Source organism: Drosophila nasuta, chromosome 3 (assembly GCF_023558535.2).
Source record: "Drosophila nasuta strain 15112-1781.00 chromosome 3, ASM2355853v1, whole genome shotgun sequence".
Taxonomy (NCBI): Eukaryota; Metazoa; Arthropoda; class Insecta; order Diptera; family Drosophilidae; genus Drosophila; species Drosophila nasuta.
In genome coordinates this window covers 24,490,566-24,512,205 of record NC_083457.1, presented here as the reverse complement: position 1 = coordinate 24,512,205, position 21,640 = coordinate 24,490,566, and the positions used below count along the sequence as shown (strand labels likewise).

General features: G+C 40.9%; 3 protein-coding genes across 5 annotated transcripts in view; 2 read left to right on the top strand and 1 right to left on the bottom strand.

The window, feature by feature from the left end:
• LOC132793642 (heparan sulfate glucosamine 3-O-sulfotransferase 3B1) overlaps positions 1 to 8,446 on the top strand; it is a 66,837-nt gene extending 58,391 nt beyond the window's left edge. Inside the window, exons 3-7 of the mRNA XM_060803649.1 lie at positions 2,022 to 2,400; positions 2,493 to 2,708; positions 6,280 to 6,698; positions 6,940 to 7,133; positions 7,198 to 8,446. Coding sequence (XP_060659632.1) covers positions 2,022 to 2,400; positions 2,493 to 2,708; positions 6,280 to 6,698; positions 6,940 to 7,133; positions 7,198 to 7,421 — 1,432 coding nt within the window. The 3' untranslated portion in view covers positions 7,422 to 8,446. The remainder of the gene's footprint in view (positions 1 to 2,021; positions 2,401 to 2,492; positions 2,709 to 6,279; positions 6,699 to 6,939; positions 7,134 to 7,197) is intronic.
• Positions 8,447 to 10,371: 1,925 nt separating this feature from the next.
• LOC132793643 (cytochrome P450 12b1, mitochondrial) lies at positions 10,372 to 12,413 on the top strand. Its single transcript, XM_060803650.1, has 6 exons — positions 10,372 to 10,573; positions 10,690 to 10,813; positions 10,864 to 11,110; positions 11,167 to 11,283; positions 11,337 to 11,763; positions 11,820 to 12,413. Exons 1-6 carry the CDS (start codon positions 10,478 to 10,480, stop codon positions 12,411 to 12,413), a joined length of 1,605 nt encoding a protein of 534 aa, XP_060659633.1. The 5' UTR covers positions 10,372 to 10,477.
• Positions 12,414 to 12,467: 54 nt separating this feature from the next.
• Positions 12,468 to 17,471, bottom strand: LOC132793645 (GATA zinc finger domain-containing protein 11). 3 transcript variants are annotated; one of them, XM_060803651.1, is made up of 9 exons: positions 17,240 to 17,471; positions 14,667 to 14,908; positions 14,239 to 14,600; positions 13,955 to 14,173; positions 13,782 to 13,896; positions 13,285 to 13,392; positions 12,920 to 13,162; positions 12,796 to 12,834; positions 12,468 to 12,740 (listed from the first exon to the last, which is right to left on the bottom strand). In XM_060803651.1, the coding sequence occupies exons 2-9, from the start codon at positions 14,887 to 14,889 to the stop codon at positions 12,520 to 12,522; spliced, it is 1,530 nt and encodes a 509-aa protein (XP_060659634.1). In that variant the 5' UTR covers positions 14,890 to 14,908; positions 17,240 to 17,471; the 3' UTR covers positions 12,468 to 12,519. The 3 variants fall into 3 exon arrangements, with proteins under 3 accessions (XP_060659634.1, XP_060659635.1, XP_060659636.1); XM_060803652.1 differs by lacking the exon at positions 12,920 to 13,162 and having other exon boundaries at positions 17,240 to 17,469; XM_060803653.1 differs by lacking the exons at positions 12,468 to 12,740; positions 12,796 to 12,834 and having other exon boundaries at positions 13,138 to 13,211; positions 17,240 to 17,468.
• Between the last annotated feature and the right edge of the window lie 4,169 nt (positions 17,472 to 21,640).

The window sequence follows — 21,640 nt, the reverse complement described above, 5'->3', positions numbered from 1 at the left end:
TTTACATTAAGACCGCAATCTCAGTGTAGGGTACTCAAGAGAGCGTATACTAACTGCTTACCATAGTAATGCCTCAATGTGCGCACGTCTGACGTTTTAATAAAATTTACATTTGACTCAAATAAAAATAGCGTGCATTTTAATGTCTGAGCAACGGTTTCCCATTCAATCCAATGACAAGGTTGCGAACTAAAGCAAAGCGCTTCTCCGTGTTTTATATGCTTCAATTAGCATCCACTTAAATGTATTTCACGTGTCGCATTTCTACAATGTAAGAGAATCTTACTTCAAGGCGAATAATGTTTAAAATCGCAAAACAAACAAATGCTGATATTAATTATACAATTTTCTGTTTTTTGTTTGAAATTATATTCTTTCTTTGCAGTAAATATTACTGGAAATTAAAGTAATTTAAAAACGTAGCAAGTTTTCGTTTGCTTTGTAATTTTTTAAGCTTATTATTTTATTATCCTCGCTGTTGGAGCAAAAGGCACATAATTTTTCGGCCTTAATTTACAAGCGGCAGCAACGATTTTAGCACAGAGAAACAAAGAGAGAGAGAGATAAATATGGCAAGTTGAAAGCGCAAAGTTGCAATTGTTAAGCGTTGAGAGTTGAGCGTTGAGTTGCTGAGCGTGTTGAGCGTGTTAATGCCGTTTGAGGAGTCGGGGTTAAGCTTTTAAGCCGCTTCCAGGTTGGCCCATTAGTTGTAGAATGCTTTAAAACAAAGTCAACTTGGCCAGGATTTAAGCCGTTTTAAGCTGGTTTTGCCGCCGGGCACTTTGGCTCGTTTTACCGCCGTGTTGCCAGCGAAAAAGGGTCGGCCACCTGAATGGGCTGTCAGCTCGAACGCGTGACAGCAACATCAGCGTGTACTACACTAAGAACTGCTGCAACAACGATAACAACAACAACAACAACAACAACAACAATGGGAAAACAGTCAAAGGGATCGTTGCGTTTATGCAGATGCCAAGTCAAGTGGCAGCCCGCCTCCTGTGGGCCGTGAAACGAGGCCAGTATGCTGCTGCTGCTTCTACTGCTGCTGCAAATAGAAAACTTAAAGCATGCCACACACTTGCGACAGCATATACAAGGAGAGCGAGAGAGGGAGCGGGCAGGGGGCAGTGGGCAGGGGGATGGGCGTGTGAAGTGAGTGGTTGATGGTGGTAGGGACGTCGTTACTTTTAACGAGGTGTCGCATGCGAAAGTCGGCCAGACCAACAGGATGGAAAGTTGCCCGTCTGCCAACTGCCTGTTGCCGCAGTTCAGTACTTTGCCTTACCTCCCCACTATCTCCCCCACTCAACAACATTCGCTCTCTCTCTCACTTTTCCTGTCTATGAAAATGCACTTAGCCGCCGTCTGCCTTAGCTTCTACTGCTGCGGCATTCTGCAAATGAAGTCATCCATTAGACGACGACGACGACAACGGCAACGGCAACGAGCGATATTACGTATACGACGCCTATGCTATGCTGCTTGCAGCTGCAACTCATAATGCGGCCTGTGTTTGCTGTGGTTTAAGAGGAAACGTTTATAATGGAATTCGCTTAAGCGTTGACAAGGCACGGTGTGGAGTGTAGGGCTTACTGGAGCCAGGTTAGGTGTCGCCGCGCTAATATTGCAACAGTTTTGGCTTGCGCGTCGAGTTGGGGCTCCTCTTCTCCTTTGCCATAGTTGGCCAAGTTGTCGTTTTGGGCCTTCACTTTAATTACTCAACGGCAGTCGAAACGGCAATCTAATTAGCCAGGCAAAGGCTGGCCCCTTTTGCTTGCCACACGCCACACACCGCACGCCACACTTGCCACTTACCGTCTCTCCCTCTCCCCCTCTAGCTCTCTTACTTTTGCTTGACGACGCCTATTGAATGTGGCGTCCATTAGATTAATTGAGCACAGGAAAAGTGCCAAGCAAAGGACAATCTATAGTAATCTCATGACCTTTTGCTGTTCCCCTTTTTTTTGGCTTTTGTCGTACTTATGCTTTCTTTCTCTTTTGCTTTACACTTTCTCTTTCAGATGGCTGCCGAAATCAGCAATGCGACCCGTTGGCGCTGATGCCTCGCACACCGATTGCATTCTAGTCGTTGGCGTTTCCCGTCCAAAGCTGGCCGTTGTCTTTCTCACGGTCATGCTGATCTCATTGTTCCTCACCTTTCACGTGCTCTACGACAGTGCCGTCTACAACATTCAGGCCGCTCAAGCGGTCCACGAACGCCATCGTCTCTCGATGGCTGCCTCCGCATCGGCCGCAGTCGCTGCGGCGCCCTATTCATCGAATCCGAATCATTTGCCAGTGTTTGTGAAACCGGTGGTTAGTTCAAATCAGCTAAGTCATCCCATGGTCTTTCCCTCCAGTCGCGTGCATTTCCCCAAGACAAGTCGACGTCTGCCCCAGGTGAGTAATTACCTTCGGTAAAGTTCTGTTTTTCCTTGGCTTTTGCCTGTTCGAGCTAATTGCTGCAATTTGCATTTCGCACTTCATTTCAGGCACTGATAATTGGCGTACGCAAGTGCGGAACTAGGGCGTTGCTGGAGATGCTGTATCTGCATCCGCGCATCCAGAAGGCCGGCGGTGAGGTGCACTTCTTCGACCGCGACGAGAATTACCTGAAGGGCCTCGAATGGTATCGCAAAAAGATGCCGCACTCGTTTCGTGGCCAAATTACCATCGAGAAGAGTCCCAGCTACTTTGTCTCACCCGAGGTGAGTGTCTGTCCTCTCTCCCACATTTCCAGCTCTCGAATTTCTGCACTCGCTTTGATGTCTAATTGGCAATTAGGCGCGTCCGCTGCACATGGCCGACCGTAATTATTAATTAACTGGTCGCTTGCTGCTCCCCACTCCCCACTCCCGACTCCCGTCTCCCATGCAAACGCGACTGCAATGACATCCATCAAATTAAAGCGAAACGATTTCAATCGCCGCCCACTAACAGTGTCTATGGGCATCTATTCCGTTGGAGGAAAGGGAGGTGGACATCCTCCCCTCTATGCACTCATATGGTAGCTTCTACTCTGCCAATTTCCGACTTTCATTTTCCTGTGTCCATGTCCGTGTCCGTGTTCATATCCAACCAATTTTGGGCAGCGGAAATGTTTGCAAATTCATTTGCCAAACGGCGTCATCTAACACACATCCCTCGACTCGCTTCGCCACCGTTCCGCCACTCTGATGTCCTTGTATCTCTGCCTCTCTAGTCGCCCGTCTGTTTTATTATTGTTTTTATACCCTGTCTTTAACAGTGAAGTGTAGAGTTAAAGTTTTTAATGCCAAAATGGACATACTTTATGAAAAATCGATAATATTTTGAACAATTTTCTCATATGTGTAAATGTATATAAATAATATTTTAATTAGGGCAATTCATAGCTCAACATTTCTTCTAAATTTTATTCCAAGAATTATGTTAATAGCAAGAGTATTACATGCCAAAACTGGTAATATTGGAAAAGGAATTTTTTGAATTTATGTTATATTATGTTCTTGATATTTAGTTATGACATTATAAATAAAGCCTTTTTTTATTTTTACCTTTTGTTACCTATAGTGCAAAAAAATTAGAAAACGTACTTAAAAGTGTAAAAAATATATGTATATATTAAAAAACTCACACACAAATCTATTTTTTGTTTGTTTTATTTTAAACAATCAATTTTTAGTGATTTTTCCATGCTTGAAATAAGATTATAATTCTTCAATTTCAAGATTAGGCAATTTGGAATATTTTTCAGAAATTTGAACTTTAATTAAGAATAGACTAAATTGTTTCAATTTTGATTTCATATAATTTTGATTTAAGATTTTATACTTGATGTTCCAAAAACTTATTTTTATAATAGAAAAAATAAATAAATTCCTCATTCCGTTTTAACTTCACTTTTTAGCGGATGAGTTTTCGAAAATGTTGGAGGTTTTATTTTCACAGCTGTATATTCAACATTTTTTTAAACTACTGAATATCTAAAGGCACTTTTGAAATTTGGCCACTTCAAGAACAAGTTAAACTTCCAAAGCAATTAGCACAGCAATCGAAATTCGTGCATTCAAATCTCTTCAGTTTGTCTAACAATTTAGCAATTGCCTTCAGCAAAGCATTTTTGAATACTTTGCTTACTGGGATAACTTGCTAGTCAGACATTCCCTTCGGCTGACATATTTATTTGTTTTCAGTTTTGTTTTATTTTGACGCCTGCTGCCCGCAGAGTGCCCCCTGCTGTTGCTCATGTTGCTCTCGCTGCTGGTGCTGATGCAATTTGCTGGTCGAGCCGGAAGTTGCATGTGTCAGTGAAATTGAAGCCTTCAGGTGGCAACTGGTGACTGGAAACTGGGCAAGAGTTGCCCACTGGGGAAATGGGAAAATCGTAGCGGCTGCGGTGTCATGGCAATGCAATAATTCATCCAGTTTTGTGTTCAATTTGTGGCCGAATTGCATCTGAAACTGCAACTGCAACCCGATTTTCCCTTTGGTTAAATCTTCATTAATGCCATTATTAATATTTATCGACTTACGCTTCGGCGATGAGAAGGCGTGCCATGCCCCCGGTGAATCGTCGAAACGCCCTCGACCACATTTGCCCAATGCGATTTAAATTTGTTGCGAATTTAAGAAGGCAATTGCAGCCTTAAATTAGCAGCATGCCTCGATAAATAATGCAAGTCCCAACGGTGTGCTTTCGCCTCCAGCTGCTGTAGGTGCAGCGATGGAAAGAGGAGAAACATACCTGTATATTTATGTAGTACACTCACTCGCTTCAGTGTTTATTTAGTTCGCTGGCTGGCATAGTTTGAACAAAATACCGCCATTTTCTGGTTCATCAAGATGAAAGTTGGCCAACAACAGCCGCTTGCCGCTGCCGCTGCACTTGTTGCACACTTTACGAGTACGGGGGTGCCCATTGAAATTGATTAACTTTATTTAGCTCGCTTCGTTGCCGCTCTATACTCTCGTTTAATGACAGTAAAATAGGCGGATGTACTCGACGGCAACTGCAGAGGTGATATCCCAAAAGTATGCAACACTTTTTGCAATATTTCCAATACATCCTTATGATATGAGAATGAGGTTTGGCCGAATAAGTTTTTCCTAAATCTGTTGTTATGGTACTGCATTGCCGATCTGACTCAATTCTCAATTCTAAAAAAAAAAATAACTTTTGTAAGTCACAGGATCTATCTCTAATAAAATAGCTATTTACAGAATAAAATAAATCAAAGAAAAAAATCAAAATAAAATAAATGCAATAAAAATATACTTAAAAAATAATCCTGCTCTACAACATTAAGATATGTTTGTTTAAAAGTACTTTTTGTGTTCTGATCATCTTGTTATTTAATGTGTTATTTTGTTAAGTTTTTTTTATCTTGATTTTGTCTTTCTTTATAAACGCTGTCTTGTCAGGCTGGCAAATAGATGACAGTAAACCTGTTTAAATATTAAAGAAAAAACATATTTATTTGTGGAATATTTTATAATTTAAACAGGTTTACTGCTGCCTATTTAACAGCCTAACAAGTTATGAGTTGATCTTTGTAAGACAGCAATTGGATATTTATTTAGTATACTATATCTAGTTCTCTATATTGGGGGAGAAGCCCAATTATATTCTGAAGCAGACAAGTGAGCTAATGTTGTGGAATGAATGATTTTGCGAGAAACTATATCGAAAGTTTCAGCTTTTGTTTAAATTAAAAGTAAATAGTTGTAGCACTTATTGATTATCATTTACAATTTTAAAATTGTGAAAGCAGATTCTCTTTTCTTTAACTCGTGAACAATAATACTTCTTTTAGCATGGCATTGCATATATCTTAATGGTACTTAATTTAGCTTATGTTATAGTTATATACCATACATATGTGTTACAATATTACTAGCCTAATAATATAATTAAATATTACTCCAAACATAATAATTTAATTTTTCCAATTAAAATATACTTTTTTTGAATAAGTTGAAAACTTCAGAAGTACAGGGTATGCTGTAAATCATCATTTCGCTCGCCCATTGCACGCCTGGTCGACGACGTCGGCATTGTGGGGCCATATTTTCCGTTTAAATTAAATTGTTCACTGCACAGTGCCTGCAATCAGGTAGCGAACAAGGCGACGGTGGTGGCGACGAGAGCCAGCAGACTGCTGTGGTAGACTGTAAATTCATTAGCTGCTTATCTTATGGCCGCGTCATAACTTAACCATTATTCGAAGCTTTTGCCGCAACCCCGTTCGATTCTTTACCCGACTACAAATGTGTCTTCTGCTTCTGTTGCTGTTGCAGGTGCCGGAGCGAGTGCGTGCCATGAATGCGAGCATCAAGCTGCTGCTGATTGTGCGAGAGCCGGTGACCAGAGCCATCTCGGACTACACCCAGCTGCGTAGTCATGCGGCGACTGCGATATTGCCGCTGGCCGAGAATGCTGCAACGAGCGCGGGTGCGAGTTCAAGTTCCAATGCAAATGCAAATGCGAATGCGGGTGCCGGATCCGGATCCGGTTATGGGGCAAGGATGTCAACGCAATCGACGCTGTACGCCAAGCTGCAGGCGGCACATAGCTACGACAATGCGCTCGGCAGTGGCGCGGGTGCCAAGGAGACCGCCTTGGGTGGCGGTGGTGGTGGTGGTGGTGGCATGGGAGCGAGACGTGCTGGAACGACAACAACCACGCCCACACCGAGTGTCGCCCAATTGGCAGCCAAGTAAGTTTTGAGCGCAAATGAAATGCAAACTGCAAACTGCAAATGAAAATGGGAAATGGAAAAGTGAAAGAAAAAAATAAAATAAAGAAAACAAAGACAAATGAAAGTCGCCTGTTTGACTTGCAGCTGCTCATTTGTCGCCTCCCACTTGCCACTTGCCACTTGGCTGCTGTCGGTTTGCCACTGCAAATTTATGTTTATACATTTCTTTCTCCATCTCTCTCTCTCTCTCTTTGTGCAGGTCCTTTGAAGAGCTGGCCATATTTCCCAACGGCACGGTTAATGAAGCATATCGTCCACTCAGCATATCCATGTACCACGTTCATCTGCATCGCTGGCTCGAGGTATTTCCTCGTGAACAACTTCTAGTGGTCAATGGGGATCGCCTGATCGAGGATCCTGTTTCGCAGCTCAAACGCATCGAAGCATTTCTGGGTAAACATTCGTATAGAAGTCCCTACTTCTAATGCTGCTTAATTAATGAATTATTCTTTCACAGGTATTGAACATCGTGTGCGAAGCGAACACTTCTACTTCAATGAGACAAAAGGCTTCTATTGCCTGCGCTACGATAATGGCGATCGATGTCTGCGCGAGACCAAAGGACGCAAGCATCCGCATGTGGATCCCGTTGTGGTCTCCAGACTGCGCAAGTTCTTTGCTGAATATAATCAACGCTTCTACGAGCTGGTTGGCGAGGATCTTGGCTGGCCAGAGGAATAGTTTCGAGAAACATGGACTGATGATTAATAGTACTCCACCATCCTAATACTTCAATGGCAAACTGCATTGGCGAGGGGCAACACAATTTTCCACTTTGTTTGCTGCAGCATTTAATTACAGGCGAAAACAAACATTCAAGCTGAAAACTGCGTGCAACAACGAGCCGAACCGAACGGAACAGAACAGAACAAATAGCAAATAGTACGCTGAAGGATGCAGAAGGACCTAGTAGAGTTTTGCAGCGATGGCAGAACACCATATTTCTGCCTGTCTGCCAGCGGGCTGACAGTTCAATTATGCGAACTTTGGCGCCACCAAAACTCTTTCCATTCTCCCTCCCCATACATCTCTCATCTCTCCCCCACCTTACCACAAATGCAACCAACTGCAGCGGACAAAAATGAAACAGTGAGAAAATAAATACGAATCGCAAGAGGAGGCCATGAAAATCTATGGGAAAATCGGGCAAAAAACCAACCAAAAAACCAACAACAACAAAAAAAAGAAGAAAAAAACTGAAAATGAGAAAAACAACAAGCAATATCTACATGATGTACGAAGTTTGCGCATTGTCTGACTGTGCGACTGTGTGTGTGCTTGTGAGTGTGAGTGTGTGTGTATGTGAGTGAGGATGTTGAGAGAGCATAAAAATTAATTAAGCAACTAAATGTGATTTTATAGCATATAAGCGATACGATAATGTTGAAAATGAAATGAATGCGTCTCAAGATTAATTAATGAATGAGACAATTAAATGTATTTAGACAGAATCGTCGGCTGAATTAAAAGTGTGCATAAAACAAACAACAACTAAACGTACTTACAGATGAAAATTTAAAAGCTATAATTAATTAGTTGATACTAGCATATCGCAAACATATCTGAGCTACTCAACCTATATAATTGAATATACCAGAATATAATTAAATTACATTAAATTTCAGAGGCTAAGCAAAGATTACATATCAAAAGAAAACAATTTTGAACTCAAAACATATCATTAAAATGTTTAAAAAGAAATCTAGTCTTTAAGTAACTATATATACAAAATATTATTATAAAGAAAATATATACATTTACAATTAAAAGTTATGTTTAGTTTGAGTGAATTTCTTAGCAAGAATTGCACTTGATTTATCTTAGTTTGTTATTATCATAAATATTATCAAGTCCTTAGACAAATTACTAGTTAAATGCACGGCCTAAAAATATTGAAAATATACAATTATTATGCACCTTCCCTAAGTAAGTTTTTTAATGAATTTTTTAGCAAATTATTTGTAATTGCTAGCATAAAATAGTTAAGCTAAACCAACTAAGTATACATATCAAGATCAAGATTAAGATCAGACTAGCTATATATACATATACATATTACTTATACAAAGATTTCATGTACTTTCGAAACTACTCGTTATTGTGAAGAAGAATGGAAAAAATCAAGCATATCAACTCAATGTGAGCAATTTAACTTAGACTAAAAAGAGAAAAGAAAACCCGAAAGAATAACTACTTATCCTTAAATGTGTGTTATACTTAAGATGATTATTATGATGATAATGATAATGATGTTGACCCAACGTATCTTAACTTTGTTAATTCTATGGCCTTGGTTCCCATCATAGTTCTAGTTCTTAGGGATCTTCAGCACACACACACATACATAAATCAAGAAGCGCTTAATTACGAACTCTACGAGTAAATAGGCCTAGCAAATGTTACAACAATCCATGTGATTTTATCACATTCTCAACTAATGCAATTCAATTTCCAGTTGCAACTCGATGCAAAATAACAATTAAAATAGGGACGAACAACGATGACAAATGAACCACAAGTAATGGAAACTAATCAAGCAATATCAAGAACAAACAAAACAAAAAACCATAAACAAAAAGAAAAGGAAAAACAAAGACTGAAGGTCCTCCGCAGAATGTTTTCTCAATAATTTACGTTTCGAAAATACCAAAAAATAAAAGCAAACTAACAAAAAAACAAAACAAAACCAATCAACCAAATACACGTATAAGTAGCATGAGACAACGAACGTTTATAATTTGTTATATTTTTATACAAAATGAAGAAGCCACAACACAAAACACGAAACACGAAAAAACCGTTCAAGTTTGTTTTTATGTGCTGAATTTAATCGTATGTACTATAATATCAATTACACAAAGTGTAGTTATCAATTTATCCTTTAAACTACGCCAATTTAAATAGAAACATGAATACATATCAAGTGTTTAAACTCAACTCAAAAAACTCTAACGCCTCCATTGACATATTGATATATTGATGTATTGTCTACTTACATTTAATCTGTATGCGTATGTGTATGTGTATTTTAATGCAAGGCACATACATACTAAGCAGACAACTTGCTAATCTATAATGTACCTTAACAAAACAAAACAAAAACAAAAACAAAAAACAAAACCAAAAGCGATAATGAAAAATCAACTATGTATATTTCTTTAACTCTCAAATCTCTTGACTCTTATTCAAATTTTCAATGTACATGACATACATACATATCAACAAATGGAAACGATCATTCAATAACAGATTCAACCAATTGTATCAAACAAAAAATGATAAACAAAAACACAAAAAAACTAAATAAAAAAAACCAAAAAATATATATAAAGAAATCAACATTTTAAACTTTAAAACAATTTTACGCATGCAATGAATAAATGTATTAAAAAAATGCTGTTTTATTAAATTTATTCTCAACTTAATTATAACACATCGCGCCAAAGGGTTAAATTTGCAACACTCGCTAAAACTTTCTGTGCTTAGCAATGACACGAACCTTATACGCAACTTGTCAACGAAGAGCTTTCAATAAAAAGCTTATCTATAGTTATGTAGCTGTGTAAGTATAAATTTATGTTAACGTGTAATTGACATAGTAAATCGAGGCGTAGTTTTTTAGTTATAGTTTGTCATCTCTGCGGCTCGGTTGTGTTTGGCGAAAAGCTCTATGAAAAGCGGACAGATAGTGCGCTATATATAAATACATTATAATATTATCTGGATAAACTATCGGAATGTTGAGGTCTATCAGCAGTAATTGTCGTTACACGGCTGGGCAACAAGAATGCGTGAAGCGTTTGCTTTCGGTGAGCAGGACGCTTGAGCAGCAGGTGAGTGGAAACAGCTGAGCGCCAGAGTGTGAGAGTGTCGTAAAAGAGAGAGTGTGTGTGAGAGAGAGAGAGAGCTTTGTTTACAAACAATCCAACCCTGTTGGAAATTTGCACAGAACCTAGCACAACTTTTGGACTCAACACCGACGCGTACCGATGACGATTGGCTGAAGGCAAAACCCTACTCCGAAGTACCTGGACCAACGACGTGGCGCGTGCTTTCCTACTTTCTGCCAGGCGGTAAGTTTAAATACACCTAATGTTCCTAACTTATTTTACCCCATCGACAGGAAAATTGTATAATACGAACTTGATACAAATGAATCGGCGCATGCGGGAGATGTATGGAGATATTTATCGCTTTCCGGGTATGATGGGCAAAGCTGATGTTATCTTTACTTACAACCCACAAGACTTTGAGGTGACCTACAGGAGTGAGGGTGTTTGGCCTATACGCATAGGTCTGGAAAGTTTTACGTATTATCGCAAAGTACATCGACCGGATATATTTGGTGGCATAGGAGGACTGGTCTCCGAGTAAGTCATTGATAAAGAGCAGTGCCAACTAGTTGAGCTAATATGCTACCCCTCAGACAAGGCAAGTCCTGGGCGGATATACGCAACAAGGTTAATCCAGTGATGATGAAGGTGCAGAATGTCAGACAGAATCTGCCGCAAATCGATCGCATAGCCAAGGAGTTTATAGAGAAGTGAGTTGCTTTAACCATATCAACAATTTTATAATTAAATTACTGCGTTTCAGGTTGGAAACATTACGCGATCCGCAGACTAACACTCTTAGTGCAGACTTTCACGATCAGCTTAAGATGTGGGCCTTCGAATCGATTAGCTTTGTGGCGCTCAACACTCGAATGGGCTTGCTCACAGATCAACCCGATCCGAATGCAGCTCTGCTGGCCCAGCACATGACAGACTTCTTTAACGAAAGCTTCAAGTATGATGTGCAGCCATCCATTTGGCCTTATTACAAGACACCCGGCTTTAAGAAGTTTCTACAGACGTACGATCACATCACAGAGATCACAACAAACTACATCGAAGCAGCCATGAAACGCTTTAAACTGGAGAAGAATGAAGAGAACAAGTGTGTGCTGGAGCAGCTGTTGACCCTCAATAAGCAAGTGGCTGTTGTTATGGCAATGGACATGTTAATGGCCGGTATCGATACGGTAACGAAGAATTTCTCTTGTCTGTTCACCTGTTTCTATTTGCAATTTGATTACAGACCTCTTCGGCATTTGTGACCATACTTTACCATCTTTCTCGTAACCCCGCCAAGCAAGCCAAGTTGCAACAGGAGCTAAAGGATATTCTAACTGATCCCTCTGAGCCGTTGACAGCTGAAAACACAAAGAATATGCCATACTTGCGTGCCTGCATCAAGGAGGGACTTCGCATCACCTCTATAACGCCGGGTAACTTTCGCATTACTCCCAGGGATCTAGTGCTTTCCGGTTATCGCGTGCCTCGTGGCACAGGCGTTCTCATGGGTGTGTTAGAGTTGTCCAACAGCGATGAGTACTTTCCACAAAGTGAGCAATTCATGCCAGAACGTTGGCTGAAACAGGACGCGACTACCGAGAACCAGGCGTGTCCCGAGGCCCGCTCTCGCAATCCATTTGTGTATTTACCCTTTGGCTTCGGACCACGCACCTGCATTGGCAAGCGCATTGCCGAGCTGGAGATGGAGACGCTGCTGGCTCGACTGCTGCGTCGCTACCATGTCACCTGGCTGGGGGAGAAGCCGTTGCAATATGAGAGCACCATAATCCTGTCACCACACGGCGATATACGCTTCAAGTTCGAGCCAATTGATTAAGCTCTCGCATTTACTTGGCAGTTCTTCTAACAATAATGGGGAATATAACGAAAGTATGTATTAAACAAAGGATATATTATGTATATATAGGAAAAGACGCTGTGCCCTAGCGTCGGTTACGCCCGCGGTAACGGTGATGGGAATTGTATTGCCGTTGCTGCTGTTGTTTTTGCTGTTGCTGCTGCTGTGGTTGCTTGTGGGTTTGACCAGGAGCTGTATTGCCGAATTGGTCCTCATAAGCTAGCGAGATGTTCTGTCTGACAGCTTCTTCCAGATCGGATTGAACTGTGTGATCATCGTCCAGCTCAGAGTTTGGCGTGGAAAAAGCTGTTTAAGGTATGGCATTTAGTTTATGGCATTAAGTCGGATATCGACTACTTACCGGCAGCAGTTTTGATGGTACAAAAGTAATTGGGAGAACCTGTGAAAGTAATAAAAGATAGCATGAATTGGGTTAAACGTAAAATATGGATGTGCAAAGAGGGAACAGGAGAAGCAGAACAAACCAATGGGACTATAGAAAATATCTTCAGAGGATGTGGCAGGCGTTAAGGTCTCTATTGTGGGATGAATCGGCGTTTGAGGTTCATTCGGTTCAGAGGTAGTTTCAACATCGGTTTGCGGCAGCAGCTGTACAGTATTGCCACTGCTGCTGTCCGTCTCGGTGTCCGTGTCGTTGGGATCAGGGTCAGTATCGGGATTGGGTGTGGAGTTGGACTGGGATTGAGGCAGGGGCTGGTCAGTTGAGGCTATTGTGTTTGAACACATGCACAGAGTAACAGAAACAAAGACAAAATACTAACGTTAAAATGTTAATTGGATTCATGGATCGCAGCTGGGATCAAGGTAGATGGGAACACTATATAGTTACCTGCAGCAGCCGTGTTATTATACAGTGCAGTCTTCATCAAAGCGGCACTCATATGGCCCGGCGACGACTTCCATTCATCCTCCTTCAATGTGGCCTGCCGTTCAGTTGCTAAGTCAAAGAAATCGAAGGCAGAGGAAGAAAGAGAGAGAGAAAGAGTGTCAGGGGCTGATTGCGGAAGGTTTAGGCCAAACTCACAATAATTATGATTGCAAGGGAAATTTGGAATTTGATTTTGGTCATGGACTTGGACTTGGACTTGGAAGTGGAGGCAAATGAATCACTACTGGACTGGTTTTCAAGTGCATGAATATTCTGTATTTCGATTTCAGTTTCAGTTGCTTTCGGGTTTCGTTTTCTTGTTTTCGGTTTCATCTATCAACTTCAATCTTAAGGCTTAAATCGTTAATCGATACTTTCAGTTAATCGTTAAACTAGGACTTAGACTTAGGTGTCTACTCGTATCGAGGTAAGTCTAATAACAGTTCAATGTCCATTACCAACTTCCGTCTGTTCCTTGTCATTGCTGCCGTTGCTCATCGTTGTCTTCGCCTGCGTTTCCTCCGACTCCTTCTCTTCCTCCTTCTTGCTGGGTGGCAATCCGTTCGATTTATGCTGCAGTTTCTCAAAAGTTAATAAGAGATTTGAAGCGGGTTTGCTAGTCTAAGCTTACCTCCTCGGCGATCTCTTGTTCCTCGTTGCTGCTGATCTCATCGCTGCTGTGGGATTCACTCTCGCTGGAACTGGTTGCGCTCTCGTCCTCTGCCTGGGGCACAAAGTCTGAGTCATCTTCGGAGTTCTCATTCGCATACTTGTTGAGCATTTCATCGATTGTCAGATTCTGCACTGCAGTTTCCTCCTCTTCCCGTGGACGCTTGGCTACGCTCTGATTCTGCAGATGGGAATAATAATTCACTATAAAGATCAGCATTTATGGTTAGTGAGATTTTTGTTCACCTGCTGTGGTTCGTGCTTCTGTATAACGAAAGAGCGTCCACTATTTGCCCGCTGTACACCTGGACGACAGATGGCACGAGAGAGCCATTGACTGAGCTGTTGGGTAAAGCTCTTGCCCGACATGCTGGATGCTTCCTGATGGCGATGCCGCATCACCTTCAACCCATGAACGCGTATGGCACGCAGCTTGCGGCGACGCGTCTGTATGAAGTAAATCATATCCGAAGGCGACACCGGTCCATTGCCAATCATCAGTGCTCCCACCGATAGCCAGATGCGCGTCAAGCGCAGCACAACGATGAGCAGCAAGAAGGGCACCCAGGGTAGTGGACGCTCCAGCAACGCCGCATTCGAGTTCTTCTCTGTGAAAACCAAGTACTGTAGATTGGAGATGGTTGGCAGGGGAGCAGGAAGTGGAGACAACTTACCCAGTGGCAGACTCCACTTGGTGGTGTCCTCGAGCAACTTGAGCACACGATCGGTCCGCTCAATGGCATACTGGCCAAGACGTGTGCTGGCAAAACGCTCGGCCTGCTCACGCACCTTCTGGTAGAAGCTGGGAGGCCGCTGCAGTTCGCTGACTTCATCTTCGTCGATATGATCGTGCTGCGTATGTTGATCCTTAACCCCCGTCTCTGTGTCTTGGGCCATGCTGCTGCTGATGCTGATGCTACGCGTGATTAATAGCCAAATTTATATATAAACAAATTAATTCATTGTTTATGTATTGTTCGCATTTTGATTATCTGAATTTGTTGAAAGATCATAAAGGTACGTTCATTCTCAGCGTGATTACTGGCTGACAACCCGAATATATAGAAATCTACGAATAGACCTGTACTACAAAACTTATAAGGCCTCAAATTTCATTTATAATTCGAGTACTATAAGTAGATCTGACACCGTCTGACATCGGCATCTCATTGCCACCTATTCTTGTTATCAGCTGCCACCATCGCATCGCACTTTAAATACACTTTCATTACTTTTTCTCTTCTTTTTGTCGTTGCGATTTTTTTTGTGTTTTGCTTGCGACTGTCTGGCAAAACTTATATATGAACCATGCATTATCTATTCATTAGCTTTCAGGCACAATGACTAACAAACAAAAAATCAAAACAAATTAGCTATTATACAATTAGAGCACTCGAACTTTGTTCATGATTAGGGAAGACTGCGAATAGTTTTGCTTGGTGATAAGCTAATCACTTGGAAACCTACTCAATACTTAGATCATCTTTAGGAAGCTGACATAAATAGTATATTCAATGTCTCACATTCATGTAGTTTTACCTGTTTCATTTTATTACAATTTAATCAGTTCCTGTTAGTGAAATAAGATTACTTTTATATTGTATTTTGAACTACAAATCTATCTGTGTCAATACCAAATATAATAAACCATTGAATTATAATTACAAAATTTAAAGTTTTTTTTTTTTAAATTTGTTGTAAAATATAGTTTTGGAAAATTTCTTATTTTGTTTTTAATGTCTAACGTTGTACAATCCCAATTATTCTAAAAATTTCAAACTGTTAGTAAAACAAAAAAAAACAAGTAAGAAAGTTACAGTCGAGTGTGCTCGACTGTGAGATACCCGCTACCCATTTTAAATAAAGGCAAAATATTGCGGTATCATTTTCAAAATATACCGAAAATACTAAAAAAATACTAAAAATATACCAAATGGTATATGTGGTATATCGATATAGTACCGCATTCAAAATATACCATAGACGGCACAATGTACCAGATTGTCGGCCAAAGCAACTCAGACCCCTAGTAAGTAGGAGTTTTTGCCCATACAAAAGTATTTCTTTAATAACTTCCACAATTTGTATCTGATCGCAACCAAATTTTCAGGAATCATAACTATTACAGTAATTATTGCATATACCAAAATTCGTAACTCTAGCTTTAAAATTACGCTTGTTATTCGATTTTTTTGATTTGCGGGGGCGGAAGTGGGCGTGGCAAAAATTTGAAACAAACTTGATCTGCGTGCAAACATAACAAATGCTGTCGAATTATAGCTCTATCTCTTATAGTCTCTGAGATCCAGTGTTTCATACGGACGGACGGACAGACGGACAGACACACAGACGGACAGACGGACAGACGGACAGACGGACATGGCTATATCGACTCGGCTGTTGACGCTGATCAAGAATATATATACTTTATAGGGTCGGAGATGCCTCCTTCTACCTGTTACATACATTTCCTGCCGGCACAAAGTTATAATACCCTTCTACCCTATGGGTAGCGGGTATAATTATTGAATAAGTTCATTATGTTCATATTGCAAATAATTATCAGACTGTATCATGTAAAATATGATTCCACGATCCCAGCAACCATATCTGCATTTGTTGTGCATCAAGAGACTAAAGTGTTTCAAAACAAATATACAAAAATATTTATTATAAACATTTACATATGCACGCCATTTAATATGATATTTATAGCGCTTATTGCATCGTTCCAAAAAAAAAAAAAAATAGAACAACATACGAAAACAGAAAAAAATGAATGAAAAACGAAATAATAAAATTATCAAAAATTTATTGGCGGGATCAAAGTGTATCGAAACTGTATGCAAAAAGCGACGGCTGCACACAAATACACACTCTCAGCCAAACACATAATGACACAGTATAAATGTGTGGAATAAAGAAATGGTAAAAAGAAGGAAAAAAAAGAGAAGCATGCGAGGACAAGCTAAAGAATGCCGTCCATGGGAATAAAGGAATGCAAGCGGCGCATAGCGAAAATAAAAGGCGGGAAACACAGGCAGAGGCAAAGGCAAAGGCAACGTAAAGCAAAAGCAAAAACTGTAACTGCGACGTTGAACCCGACGAAGAGAACTTGAACCTAGCTCTGAGGGCAACCCTTCGTTCCCCTCTTTACCGCCTACACACTAAGATAACGGTTGATGCGATTAAATGGCGCACGAGAAGCAGCCGAGCAAAGTGCACAGCCGACTAAAGCATGACTTACCCGGTTTCTATTTTTCCACTTGCACTTTTTTAAGGCACAATTTAGTTTTATATTTTTTTAATTATGTCTACTTTATTGCCGAAACTTTCAAGTCGTAGTACTTGATAGTTATTTATAATTTGTTGGTACAAAATGTGTATTAAAAATTGAAATAAAAAACACTTTAAAAAGGGCGGACAAAAGACCAGCAAAAAGTGACCAACGAGCGACTGCACAACTCCCGAGTGACTGACCAAGGCAGCTTGAGACGAATGCCCTAGAAGCCGGCAGCTCAACGATCGCCAGCTTCGATTGTCGTTATCAGCTGTTATCGAAGAGACAGAGCGAAAACAAAGAGAGCGCAAATTGAGCTCTCTTAATCAGAGCATCACTAAGCAACGCTGCGTTCATCACACAAAAGGTATTTCAATAAGCTTTAACAGGAATTTGCTGTTGTTGTTTGTCTTCTGATTAACTTGTTACCTTGGAGTCGCTTTTCCCTGCATTCACACTCGGCATAAGTTTATTGGAGCGTTTACTAAAGCCGAGCCCCGCCAAGCCCTCGAGGCTGAGTGGAATTGTGGCCCGCACAAAGCTCGAGAGGATGCTTGGAATGTTACAGGCAGTTAAGCACAACACTTTCGAATTGCTTTGATGGAATTATACAATTGTGTGAAAAGTATTTTGCAAATAATTGATATTGATGCAATGCCGCATTGCATTGGAGGTTAACGATAAAAGGGTCTGATAAAATGTAAATTATTTATTACAGTGCCACAATGTAATATAATCATATCAAATGCGGAGCTATTTGTCAAGCCAAACATAAGCTTTGGCTCATCCTGTTGGCAATTATTATCCTGTTAACAGGAGCCGCCCACAGCCAAGTCACTCAAGGCTTTTCGGCAGCAACCACTCAATTGCCGCTGCGCTGCTGCTCTCAAACCATACTCACACACAAAGACACATATACAAATACCATGCCCAGAGAGCTTTCAACTTGTGCGAGCAGCACAGAAAAGCTCTCAACGAAAAAACAGTTTCAGTTGCGCAAAAACTCTCCACGTTGGCGGACGCAGCAACGCGGCGAAAAGAAGCGAAGCGAGACGACGCGACGCAACGCGACGCGACGAAGACGACGCAAAGCGAATCGAAGTGAAGCGAAAGCGCGTACAGGAAACTTACGCAGAGCCAAATCGCCATTCATCTCGCGTGCTGCAGCAAACGGGGCAGGCAGCAAGGCTGCCATTGCATTTCATTGCAAGTGTGGTGAAGTGTGAGAGAGTGTATGTGAATGTGTGTGTGTTCATGCCCCAGCAATTTGTGGGCAATGTTGTGAGGCTGGTATAAAAATCATACAGTCAAAAGCGAAAAGCAAAAATATAAAAAGTTGTAGTCGGAATTTGGAGTGGGAGAGAAACAGCAACAGCAGCAGGAACAGCAGGAGGTCGCGCAGCAGAGGAAGACAGGAAAAACAAAAGCCCAAAATGCGCCCGTGTCGATGTAATCAGTGGCAAACGAACAGGCAGGCTGCCAACTGAGCGGGCACATTGATATCGCAGCACATGCCTCCAAAACTGTAGTTACAACTGTAGTGGTATTGGTGTTGGCTCGCGTGTCACCTACACGCACACACACGCACGCACACACTAACAATACCTACAGCTACAAATATGCGTAAGTAATGAGCTACTCAAAAACACACACACACGAGCACACACATCAACATTTGCTAGGAATATTGTTTCCGTTTTCAAAAAATTGATAAGCGAAATGCGAACTGCGACCTGCGACCCACTCTATAAAAAGAGCTGTAACGGGTTCAGCTATTACGGTGTAACACTCTCCCCAAATAGGATGCTGCCAACAGCTGCTCTACTCAGTTAAGTTCTCTGCTCTGCTCTGCGTATTTTTAAGCAGCTTTTAGGCGCTGCGTAATCCGTTATCCTTTTGGCCCCAGCCGGGTAACACTTGACTTGCCTCACCTGTGACGGCCTCACCTGTGTGTCAGCTCTGCGCTACGCTTTGCTGGCTGAGCCCCACTTGAGTGTGCCATCATTTCAGTGGGCTATTTTTACATACGACTTACTCTCGTGCATATGCGAGTACAAATTAGTTGGCGCATAAATTTGTTGCACGTGGATGACTCGAAGAGTTTCGCAAATGGCTAGGCAACTTTCAAGGGTTGAGTGCACTGATTTTGTTATTGAGTTTGGGAATTGCTTAATTGCTTTTTTTTTGCACTTTGTCTATCTTTCTAATTAATAGTTTTTAGTTGATCACTTTTTCAAGTACTCATAGTAAGCATAAACAAGTACAATAGTCTAATATGATCGACTGTGGAATACCCGATATCTGCTTTAAGCAAGGACGGTGAATAACCGGAATTAAATTATACCAATTTTATAAGCCGACAAAATGGAAAAATAGACTTAAAGCAATATTCGGTATATCGATTTAATACTAGGATCATAAAATACCATTGAATACAAAATATAACAGATAGTCTTCCTAACCACATAGAGCTAACAGCTGCCGTAGGTTTTATATGCATATACCACATAAGAATACTAAAAACTATATTTTGTATATTGATATACTACTATACAAAATATTATAATATATACAAACACAAAATATACTAAATTTTCTGTCTTATTTTATTTTTTATACCCGCTACCCATAGGGTAGAAGGGTATTATAACTTTGTGCCGGCAGGAAATGTATGTAACAGGTAGAAGGAGGCATCTCCGACCCTATAAGGTATATATATTCTTGATAGCCATGTCCGTCTGTCCGTCTGTCCGTCTGTGTGTCTGTCCGTCTGTGTGTCCGTCCGTCTGTCCGTCTGTCCGTATGAACACCTAGATCTCAGAGACTATAAGAGATAGAGCTATATTTTTTCTTCGACAGCATTTGTTATGTTTGCACGCAGATCAAGTTTGTTTCAAATTTTTGCCACGCCCACTTCCGCCTCCGCAAATAAAAAAAAATCGAATAACAAGCGTAATTTTAAAGCTAGAGTTACGAGTTTTGGTATATACAATAACAACTATAGTACTAGTTATGATTCCTGAAAATTTGGTTGCGATCAGATAAAAATTGTCGAAGTTATTAAAGAAATACTTTTGTATGGGCAAAAACGCCTACTTACTAGGGCTCTTACTTGCTTTGGCTGACAATCTGGTATATTGTTCCGTCTACGGTATATTTTGAATGCGGTACTATATCGATATACCAAATATACCACTTAGTATATTTTTAGTATTTTGTAGTATTTTGTTATATTTTGAAAATAATAGCGCAATATTTTGCTTTCATTCAAAATGGGTAGCGGGTATCTCACAGTCGAGCACACTCGACTGTAGCTTTCTTACTTGTTTTAAATAACCCCCAACAGCTGGAGTCGGTTTTTGCCGAAATAATATTATTTCTTTCAATACATTTTTAAGCGGGTATAAGAACTAAAATTGTTATTATACAAATTGAATTTTAAGAAAATTAAATGTTCGTTCCCAAATAATAGAATTCCTTGCCAGTCATTCCTTATTTGCATTTATCCTTCTCTTCTTTACCTTCGCATATTATTGAAGCTGCCTTCGCGTTTTTTTTGGCGCCATATCGGCAACGGGTTGTTCGCTCTGGCGATTCCACGCACGGTTCTACGGATGTTATTCGTCAAGGGGTTATGGCACCTTTGCATGCCGCTGCGCTTCCGCTTCACACACACATACACACTGGCACAGTGGCACACATACTAATACATAGGCTACACGCAACAGCATTTATGCTGCTCCTCTTATACACACCAACACACAGACATATACACATTTTACTCACATGGCGGTCATTCGCTCTGGCTAATGTACGAGTTGAAGAACAAGTACAAGCCGCTGCAACACTTAGCTACCCCCCACTCCCTCCCCTTGCCACTCCCCCTCCCTCGTCCCACTCTGTCTGCGGCAAAGTACTCAAAGATGTCGCGTGCCAAATGACTTGTTATAAAATATACCCAGCCCAAATGCGACATTCTTAATGAGGAGTTTTCGAACCTAAATGCAAAATCTATGCAACAGGCAACAAGTAAATTAATTGCAGGGTATCTGTGGAGTCTAGCAAGCAGCATATTCGCTTGTTAATTATTGGCTTGGGGACTATTTGCCGCATATGCCAGGGCAAGCAGATAAATTGTGGCATTAGTTTGATGTCATGCTTTCTTTTTTTTTTCGTTTTTGGTATTTTGACTATTTATGCACCCATTTGACTTGTCAACCTCTTGGCGGGGGGGAGCAGAGGGATGAGACTAGAGCTTGTGTCTCCGTCGGTGGCCTTGAGGCATCGTCTGATGTCTGTGTGATGTTGCCCCGCTGTTTATGTCGCGCAGCATGCCACAAGCAGCTCTGCTCGAACTGAGTTGATTGA

Excerpts from the sequence above, each read along its gene's own strand:
- LOC132793643 (XM_060803650.1), top strand. The coding sequence starts at position 10,478 with ATGTTGAGGTCTATCAGCAGTAATTGTCGTTACACGGCTGGGCAACAA. Across the intron at positions 10,574-10,689 it reads GCAGGACGCTTGAGCAGCAG|AACCTAGCACAACTTTTGGA; the intron begins GTGAGTGGAAAC and ends AAATTTGCACAG. Across the intron at positions 11,284-11,336 it reads GCCAAGGAGTTTATAGAGAA|GTTGGAAACATTACGCGATC; the intron begins GTGAGTTGCTTT and ends ACTGCGTTTCAG.
- LOC132793645 (XM_060803651.1), bottom strand. The coding sequence starts at position 14,889 with ATGGCCCAAGACACAGAGACGGGGGTTAAGGATCAACATACGCAGCAC. Across the intron at positions 12,835-12,919 it reads TATTTTCTATAGTCCCATTG|GTTCTCCCAATTACTTTTGT; the intron begins GTTTGTTCTGCT and ends TTACTTTCACAG. Across the intron at positions 12,741-12,795 it reads TACCATCAAAACTGCTGCCG|CTTTTTCCACGCCAAACTCT; the intron begins GTAAGTAGTCGA and ends TACCTTAAACAG.